At 34.2% G+C, this 10,577-nt stretch overlaps 1 protein-coding gene across 1 annotated transcript; it reads right to left on the reverse strand.

Moving 5' to 3' along the window:
* Positions 1 to 727: 727 nt before the first annotated feature.
* LOC145605815 (bifunctional TH2 protein, mitochondrial-like) lies at positions 728 to 8,340 on the reverse strand. The gene is made up of 6 exons (XM_081661878.1): positions 7,794 to 8,340; positions 7,573 to 7,681; positions 3,795 to 4,088; positions 3,266 to 3,680; positions 2,867 to 3,133; positions 728 to 1,680 (listed from the first exon to the last, which is right to left on the reverse strand). The coding sequence occupies exons 1-6, from the start codon at positions 8,222 to 8,224 to the stop codon at positions 1,268 to 1,270; spliced, it is 1,929 nt and encodes a 642-aa protein (XP_081518004.1). The 5' UTR covers positions 8,225 to 8,340; the 3' UTR covers positions 728 to 1,267.
* Between the last annotated feature and the right edge of the window lie 2,237 nt (positions 8,341 to 10,577).

A 10,577-nucleotide genomic window follows, 5' to 3' on the forward strand; every position in this document is an offset into this window, starting at 1 on the left:
AATTCATGAAGAGGTTAATTTCAACTAACTTATTTAAAGTCTTAAACTGCAGTACTCAAAATATAAGATTGAATCATGTACAAACACAACAAAAAGAATAAACTAAAAAAAAAAAGACAACTTTATATAAAAAGAAATCAAATCACATAAAAGTCAACTTCATATAGGGGTTATTAAGTCATTGACCAAGGTTTTGTTCTCTAAAAACTAAGGTGTTCAAACTTCAAAGATAATGACCAATGTGACAACTATTAGCAGCACCACCTCTCCCCTTGAAGGAAAAAAAAAAAAAAAAAAAAAAGAGTAAATTAGGATAAACAGCTTAAACTAACATGCTGATTAATTCCAACAACTACAGAAATTGGGAGCGATAACCCTGAACACACCAAACTGGAAAACAGTAAGTAAACTGAAGTAATGATAATTAACTTACCAAGTTCTGTTGACAAAAAGTAATTGTTATAGAAAACTAGATTGGAGATGAAGAGGATGTCCTCATTTCCACATAGTAATAGCAAATTAGCAACATAATACAAAGCAATAATACTGAACGAAGATGTTCAAAAAACTTGGACCTGAATCAAGCAGCAATGAATACTACTGAACGAAGACGTTCAAAAAGCTTGGACCTGAATCAAACAACACCAACTCTAAGCAACAATTCAGAAAACACACAATTTAAATGCCCCAAACCTGCTTCATATCCACAAAAGTCATTCCAAGAATATATCAGAAATAGAATCGAAGTTTTGATTATCAGCAATACAGTTATGGGAATACAACAATTATATGTTCTATTTGAGCTTCCAGGTTCCAATATTATGTTCCTAGTTCCTATATAACCCCAAATATTGAACAGAAATGCCATAACAGAACAAAGACGTCATTACAAGATGTGGCTGCAGTAACTCGTACTCTGAAACCACCAAGGATCTTGTTGCTCCTGCGGAAGAATACTTAACCACACCATATGACAGTTCAGAAATTGCATTACCAATGTCAAGGAATTGAATGGGGAAGTCTAGATAGCAGCTTTTGTAGGTATCATTTCTTAACAGCATGCACAGCTGAAAATGGCAGAAAACTAAGTCTTCAAAATGACGATGACGCTATGCCTGTAGACAAAAAAGGCAAAAAAAAACAATAGCTCATCCGTGGCCCATAATAAAACTAGCCACCAATTTTGTATGGATATCCTATGATATATGGCAGTTGCTTCAATCCTAAACTAATATGAAAATTGGATTATCAAAGGCAAGAATCTATCCTAACACCCCAAAATGAATGCATGTAACTCGGACCAGCTAGAGGCTGTGTAAAGAACACCGGGCTTGGTCTTCCAATTGAAAGAATTTTCTTCAACACACTCCCTTTGTTTCTTCACCAAACCTTCAAACAATGGGACAAATGAAACCCCAAAGTGACTCCCAAGTCTCCTCAAACTTGAACTCGATCCAACAACAATTCCTATGTCCGCCTTGAGTAAGCAAAGCAAGTCACCAACAGAATCCCCAATATATACACTTAAATTCTTCTTGTCATCACCACAACTGACCAAAATCTCATCAAATGCTTGAAGTTTGTCAATGGGAGATTCAACCTTCCTGATAATTTCACCAGTTGATATAGATTCTTCATAGCTGAACTCATTTGCATGTATGTTTAATGCATCCAAACCACCTGGTATACAAAAATATTTAGCAACTTCTCATTCATTTGAAATAATATTGCAGGTAAACCACATAAATGCCGAAACTCGGTGAACAATAAACATAGATAAAATAAAAACACATTTGAATCATTAGATATGCTATTTCGGGTAGCAGCATAGGAGACAAAAAGATGTTTCTGGCAAATTGTAACTTTTCCTTTCTGTTTGAACCTAGAATCTGGTTTCAGAGCAAGCCTAAAGCTATGCATTACAACAGGACAGCAGTGCACATACCATTAGCTTACCACAGGCACAATTACGAGGCAACAAAAAGTTTTGAACATACTGCTTTCATTTCTCTTTTCCGTAAAACTACTTTCAGTTCAGGGCAATAGAAAAACAAACAATTGGCCAGATAAAATACAATAGATATCCAGCTAAGACAGAGAAGAAGGAACCCATGGTATTAACATGTAAATCATACTAAGGATAAATATTAGTCCCCTTGCAAATCACTTGATCTAATGTTTGCAATAAATAGTGCTAGCAGCTTTTTCAATATAAGGTTTATTTGAAATTAAGTTCATCCACACTTACATCTCTAGGTGGTAACGAGTTAAAATCAATATTAATGAAGAAAACACATGTTTAGAAGTGAAGGTGCATTATCTCGGACAATCAAATGGAACATTTAGGGGGTGTTTGGTATAATGATTTTAGATGTAGGAAACGGATTCAATTGAGTGTTTCCATTTCTATATGTTTGGTATGGGTAAAAAGTAACAAATACCATTTCCTAAGGGTAACAAAATCTCCCTATTTGTTACCCTTGACAAACTAGTGGAAACAAAATACGTTTCCTTACTCAATCACAATCTACTCAATTTGTTTCCATTCCACTAGGATACCAAACATATAGTAAGTGTAACGTTTATCATTACCCTTTCCCCTATTTATTTGAATCCTTTCTGTTTCATTAACAATGTTTATACCAAACACCCTCTTAAAGGTTATATCGAAAGCTTCATTAACTTCCCTTTAGTATTACCAAAGAGGGGGTAAGTAATCAAACAATACAACACAATATCAGAATTAAGCTCACCAAACCAAACACTCTTTGAACTCCCCAATAAAACAAACCATATTATCATAACAATATGAAAATTTTATAACAATATAAAAAATTAGTCGGGAAGAATGGAAGACACAGTTTACCTGATGAAAAAGCTGATCTGATTAAATCACCACACCAACAATATGAAAGTACATGGACAGTCACATCCAGATTTTCTTTATGTACAGCATTCTGGAAGAAACTAGTACAGCCATCTTGAAGGTTTATACGTTCACCAGCCTTCCGAATATCTTCAAGGTTCACACCTTTAAGGACTCCAGAATCAATCACCCTTGCATTGGCCTTTTTCTCAAAATCAGCAAGCAACTCAAGAGCCGTTTGCAGAGCTTCAAAGTTGAACTCCCCTCCTAGCAATAACTCCAATAAGCAACTTTTTCTAAAAAAATGACAAAAATTAAACAAACCAAAATACAGAAGCCTTAACCCTCCCACCACCTAGCCCCACTCCAAATAAACCAACTTTAACTTGATCTAGATACCTTTATCCGTTGCTAAAACATTCTCGATGCATTGTTCATACTCCTCTGTGTACTGCCTCGAGAGAACACCCCATGTGTTCCTCAAATCAGCAGACGACATCCGAGTAATTTGACCCTCAGTTGGACTTTGATCAGACTTTGGAGCTGTTACAATTGCGATCTCAGCTAATATTGCAGACGAATCAACAACTGTACAAGTCAAATCAAAATCTGAAAATAACATGAGACGCGATTTTTCAAGATTAAGCTCTTTCCACAACGGAGCAACGGTCTTTTGTGATAGTGTTTGTGCCCCAAAGAATTCTGTCTCAAGTTTCATGGCCTGCTTATAAAGCTTTTCAATAATATCAAGCTCTTCACCAGTTAGAGAAGCACTCAATTTATCCAGCAATTCTTCGATTTGCAAAGTGCATGCCTACATTCATTTGAAATATCTTAATTGCCTGCTCAAAATATATTACACTTTACCAATACTACTGTAGCCATAAAAATTAGATAACTACGATAACAGCTCAATACCAAGACAAACCTGGAAGCCTTCAGACGAATAATTGTCAATCCACTTCTTGTAGGGGTGAGTATTGAGATCTGGATCTGCCAAAGCCTTGAGCTCCTTGCCAAGAAAAGCGTATAGCCTCATACAAGGTGTCATTGCACCCAAAGTGTAAGCTGCTATCTTTGTCTTCTCAAATGGCGTTGCAAGCTTACCAAGACCTTTTACTCCTTCAACTTTTCCTGAAGCTGTTGCTATAAGAAAATCTATGTACTTTTGAGTTGCAGAGTTAACAGAGCTTTCTTCTTTACCAAGGTCAATCCCCCATTCCTGCAAAGTTGTAATAAGAACACATTAATATCTGTCGAAATTCTCATGACAAATGATATGTCACAGAACTCTGAGTAGCAATTTCACCATTGTTTAGACAAAAGCAGGTTAAATTTAACAATTGTAAGCATGAACATAATAATATAATATCATAGGGAGCCACCAGTAAGCTATGAATTTATTTAAAAGAAAGAAAGATTAAATCTTAAATGGAAAACTTGATGTTTAGACAAAAGCAGCGCCAGAAAGCAATATCACCACACACTTGTTTGACAATCATACATCAATAATAAGCACAGTTTAATATTTTATAAGACCAGTGCTCTCCCCCCACAAAGAAGACAAAATCAAAAGTAACAGGACACTTAACTCAAGGGGATGCATAAGCCATGATTATCTAAAATCAATGGTCAAAACAAAAATGTACTTGAAGGATGAGAAACTGAAGCATATTAATTTACCTCTGTATATAAAGGGCCAAGTATTTCTATGGACAATTAATCTACCGAGATTCCCAATTTAACTCTTCTACAAGGATATCAGTTTAAGAACATTAATACCTCCAAATCCTTCAAGGCTCAGCAAATAGGGTCAAGATTCAATCAGAAACTAAGTTGTGCATTTAGTATGATTGACAGGCAAAGGGGAAAAAAATATTGATCTGCTATTAATTCATGGGGTCATAATTCATATACAGCCTCCAAATATTTTATGAAACTTCCCCTTGCTCTAGGAGGAAACTAACTAAGTAGCAGGCAAATTAAACTCAATATTTCCCAAAGAGAAAACAAATTACACTTAATACTCCAAGACCAAGAAGTTGGCACCATGACATTCTTTCCATTCAAAATTTGAGTCCTGAAACACCTTTAACAGTTTAACCACCCACTGTAGCAAACTAATAGCCAGCATACAAAAAGGAAATCAACTAAAATAAATGATGTGGGCTCATTGCTCCTGAATTGCAATGCCCCTTGTTAACCATATATCCCCATGTCTAAGAAGAATGCTAAGTGCAAATCAGCAACTACCTTCGCTCCAAGATAGAAATCCATAACTTCATGTTTTTTCATTTAAATAATGGTCAACAGCTTCTATATAATTACCCCTATTATCTCTCCATCACATCACTCCTTCTCTCTTTTATCTCTTTCCCCTAATTATCCTTTGCCCCTAATTACCCCCTATTTTCTCACTATTATGACATATCTCATTGATCTTTTCCATTATAAACCTCTGCCGTGAGTGCCGTCTGCCCCAAAAAACATTTAGTTTATACATTCTTGATAACAATAATTAAACAGTGTCAACCATGAAGTTTATTTTTTAGTGGAAAATAGTACTTTTACGTCCTAACCATTTTATGAAGCAAGCATCCTCCATCTTCTGATTCTTATTCAACTAAAAGATAAGCTGATAAAGAAGTAGGCAGATCCTAACATGAAACAAATTACCAATTCCTGCCAGTTCCATCTTTCATAAACCTTATTGATCTTATCATTAACCTATCCCATCCATAAATGATCTATAATTATCCATAACAAAACATTCAACGCAATACAATGTGTTCTCAGGTACCACATTGGCCACTTACTAGTTCATCCTAGTCATTTCTGAAATGGTAACCGATGATACCTACACTAGCCTGTACATATCATCTAACTGATAAATGGAATATGATAATTGAGGAAAATGGCCTTTAGAAGCTAGTACAACTAGTCGTATTTCAATTTACTTAATTTACTTCACAATGTCACCACCTCTATATCATACATTCATGCTTCCTCCATTACTTAATGTTTGCCCCTATTTTTGACAAGAGCCCCATTTTCATTTTTAAGTCATCAGACTCATCACTAACAGATTGCTCCACACGATAAATATACATGGGGGACTACAACTTTATTCTCACAATAATTTACTTAACACTTTTCTCTCTTATTAATCCGATTCAACTAAAACTTAATGAAGTACATATGGCTGTAGGCAAACGATTAGTGGCCATCACATGATCTATTTGGAAAGAAATACTCCCTCTGTTTTTTTTTTTTATATGCATCAGTTTGACAGGCACATTTGTCGAGACATTACTTTGACCATTAATATCTTTAATTGTGCATTATAGTAAAAATTGTAACAAAATTATATTATGAAACTAGACATTATGACAAATCTAATGATATATTATATAATAACATTTATTTATTTTTTAGAGGTGAAAAAATTAAGTCAACCATGATATGTGAATAGTGCAATTGTCAAAATAATGCATATAAAAAAAACGGAGGGAGTATTTCTCAAGACACATGTGAAATAGAGCTATGCAGAGAATTATAATACAAATCATATACAGCATCAGTAATTGTACCACTGTATGGACTATGGAGTCAAATGAACATGATACGGGAATATAGAATTTACATTCAATTTTAGTTTCCTCCTATACTGGACCCTATACTGACCTCTCACACATTTTCTATACTTCCCCAACATTTCAAATTCCACATAGTCAATTGTTCTGCTTAACCAAATCATTTATGCATACAAGATTAGTTAACATTGTATGAAACATTCTAATCAAGTCTAAATTCAACATTCCTTAATATATAATTCAAGACCTATGCATCAATACTTACATGCAAAGTCATAATCAAATAATTGACACTGGTGAGCTAACACTTCATAAGACGCACGGTGATTCTAACAAATACAACACTACTTCGGTCTGCAGACATAAAAGTTCACCGTACAAAATTGAAACACTACAGAAAGAGAAAATGAGGTACTGGTTTATACAGGTCTTACAATATTCAGTAGGAAACAGCAGGCTAATTTACCCAGGCATATTAAAATATCACTAAGCCTATAGTACTATCTCTTTTTCCTCCTATATCTCTCCATCCCTTAAGGGAAAAGACAGTCTCAGATAAGTGACTTTCATCCCTAAACACGTGCCACTTATCACTGACTAAAATAGGGCGTGCATCTCATTATTCAAAGCAAAGTTCAATTAACAGTTGGTTGTCATGGTGAACAAAAAATATACTGAAAACACAAGTTAACGAAGTCAAACGTCACTATACCGGAGATGTATAATTTCACTATACCGGAGAACACGTTAATGTTGACTATCCGAAAATTCTAGGTTTAAGCTAATCATAAAAGAAGTGCATAAAAACCATTGAAAATTTCACATTACTTACACCACGCAAGCAATCCAATACAAATTTCCGTCAATCAACACAGCAATAATCTCTATCATCACGTAATTTATCAAAGATTCCGCACACTCAAACTACAATTACACTATATCAAAGATTCTACACACTCAAACTACAATTACACTACAGTCGAAAAAATAGGATAATACGAATTTTCGTAAAGAAATTATCTCTATTCTCCCACATTTCTTCAGAGATTCCACACATTCTAACTACTACGGAGTACTGAAATTCCAAAAATATACGAATATACGATCCGATACCTGAACATAAGAATCGTGCATCTGCAATTCTTTAAGAATGTTCTTCCTCAACTCCGAAATCGCAATTTTATCGTCGTCATCATCCGCACATTCTTCCGATAATTCATACCTAAAAAAAAAAAATCAACAAAAACAAAAATCAATTTCTCATCCTCATTCAACAATCGAACAAACACAATTCCAGAAAAAATGCAAAAAAAAACAGTCAAAAATTTACTTACGCGTGAGCGAAGGCCTGGAGGAAATGAACATCCTGAGAGATGTAATGGCGGAAAGCTTCAAGACGAAGATTACCAGCAGCAAGAGAGAGAACGAAAGGAGTGAAGAGAGAGAAAATGGAGTCGCGCTTAAACTTGTTCCAGGACCTTCTAGAGATGCCGACGTCGTTAGCGACGGCTCCGACAGCAGGAACTCCGATCGACGGCGTGGTGGACCTCGGCGGAGGAGCCGTCGCCATTGATGAAGGTGAAGAAGATCTCGAATCGCCGGAAAACGAGCGCAGAAATCGGAGGAGAGAGAATGAAGGTGGAAGTGAAGAAGACGAGAGAAGAAGAAGAGGAGAAGATCGGAGGAAGGTGGTGGATTTATAGGAGGAGAGAGAAAGTGAAAGAGAGAAGGAGGTTTTTATAGGAGAGGTGAATAAAGGGCGCATCAAAGAGGTTTTTAATTTTTATTTTGATTTTTTTTATTTTTTTAGAGAGAGAAAAAATGAGGTTGGGGAATTTGGAATGGTGGTGGTGGAATTGGAGTTTGGAAATTTAAGGAGGATGAAGGAAAGAAGAAGGAAGAAGGGAAACTATCCCAAAACTTTTTGGATATAAAGTAAAGGTTGTTGTGAGAGTGATGGGCTTTTCATGATCAATATATGTTGGCTATTTTGATACGGGTATATTACGGAATATTAATTTTTTATATACGGAATTCGAGAAGGGTTTCGGTTGTTAACTTGTTATATGATATCCTGAGTCTCTTGTGAACTCGTCTAAACTTAAGTGTTTGGGGCTTGGGAACGTGGGTAGTTATATGAATTTCGTGTTCTTTGCTCTTAATGGATGCGGCTGCATTGAGTGCTCATTGGTATTTTGCTTTGGTTTTTTATGGATCTTCTAGAAAGCTTATATATACGATGTTTTAAAACTTCATATTAATTCTTTAGTCTAATGTTACGGACAAGTCCTTAGGAGTTAGGTAAATTGAACTATGAATCACATGTTTTTGGCTCTCATGAATCACAATCAATGTGATTAATTTTGTACCCACCCCGTTAACTAAGTGTTAATTTATTTTATGCGTTGGAGGATTTAAATTTTAGTCTTGTGTGGTGCCATATGTTGTTGTAAATTAAGATTTGTCAATTGTCACGTGCTTGTATTACATTTCAACGTGGATATATAAGTGCAGTTCTTATTATTTATTCATACCATTACAAATAAGTTTGCTATCACAATTCTTGTTCTTGTAATAAAAACCCTTAAAAGTGTGCATTGGAGATCCACAACATTCTAATGAAAAAACTTTTATAATGGGGTTCTATTTTTCTATTAATAGGCAAGCCCTATTACGGAGTACAAATTAATCACAAAAATCTATATGAAAAAAATACTAAGTATTATTTATTGTCCGCTTGTATTGAGAGACTTAATTGCTAAGTATTGTAAAATCACTTTTCAATTAATGTTAACTAAATTAATTGTTGATGGCGTTTCAATTTGATTGATTGCATCAAATCAAAAGTTTCATTAAAACTTTAGAAGACATTATCATTCAGAAGACTTTTATCACGTGATATTGGCAACTTAAAACGACATAAATGGTGCAACATCACACATTGAAACGTGAATAGATCTTGTTCTTAAGCATTAAGATGCCTACGTCACACTAATACTCAAACTAGTGAAGAAAGTGTATTACTTTTATTATTTTTTATTTTTTAAAAAAGAGGTGAATAAATAGAACAACAATTTTATCTATGAGACGTGAAAGAAAGTTGTGGCGGTAAATATAATTTGGTATTTGTTAGCCTAGTGGCAAATTAAGATTGGATTAGATTTAATATCCAAAAATCGAAATTTAGTTCAAATTAATAGACGGGCCAATTCCAAACCGAAAAATGATTTTTACAATATTAGTGGATTTTATTACACTAACAAATAAATACATACTCCGTATTGAACACACACCCTTCATTCCTAATTGATTGTCATATTTGATTTATTTCAAAAGTTTCATTGCAATATTGTAATAAAATTATAGTTACAAATTATAAATAAAAAGAAAAAAGTACATATTTATCTTTCAAGTATTGCAGCAAAAAATTATGAATGGAAGGGGTACAATTCTTATGCGCCACGAGAGAATGCACGCTAGGTCGACAACAATTCTACATCATTATCTATTTGTAGACATCTACAATATTAGCTAAACAAAGACACTTGTTTTATTTCATCCAACTTGTCCAAAAAATTTTTAAAAAAAAATAAAAATAATAATAATAATAATAATAACAAAATAAATAAAAATAAAAATAAAACCTTGTCCAAAAGATTGGCGAATCAAATACGCAATTGATGTGAAATTACAGTGCTTTTTTCACACCTCAAAATACCTCAGAAAAAGGTTGAAAATACAGTTGAGGTTGAGGCGTACATTAAATCAAGGATATACGGTGGAATTTAAAGTGGAATCGTATGATTTTGGGCTTTGACTAAAAAAAAGCAGTGTTGGGATATACTCCTAGACTCTAGTGTAGCTATTTATCCCTACACCCCCACCCCTAAACAATACATAAACAAACCCACCAACCCCATTTTTTGTAATTGTGTAGTAACTATATAGTAACCACACTTTTTACCCACCTATAGATTAAAAAAAAAATATTCAAATCATCATTTCATTTCATTTTCTCTCTCCTTACCCATTTTCTCTCTCTACACCCATTTTCACTCTCTAAACCCATTGATATACTTTTTCAAACCCAAAATTTCTACGAATTTTGAGACAAATTA

The sequence above is a fragment of the Chenopodium album genome, chromosome 22 (assembly GCF_948465745.1).
Source record: "Chenopodium album chromosome 22, dcCheAlbu1.1, whole genome shotgun sequence".
In the NCBI taxonomy this organism is placed as follows: domain Eukaryota; kingdom Viridiplantae; phylum Streptophyta; class Magnoliopsida; order Caryophyllales; family Amaranthaceae; genus Chenopodium; species Chenopodium album.

Excerpts from the sequence above, each read along its gene's own strand:
- LOC145605815 (XM_081661878.1), bottom strand. The coding sequence starts at position 8,224 with ATGCGCCCTTTATTCACCTCTCCTATAAAAACCTCCTTCTCTCTTTCA. Across the intron at positions 3,681-3,794 it reads ATTCGTCTGAAGGCTTCCAG|GCATGCACTTTGCAAATCGA; the intron begins GTTTGTCTTGGT and ends AAATGAATGTAG. Across the intron at positions 1,681-2,866 it reads CAGATCAGCTTTTTCATCAG|GTGGTTTGGATGCATTAAAC; the intron begins GTAAACTGTGTC and ends TTTGTATACCAG.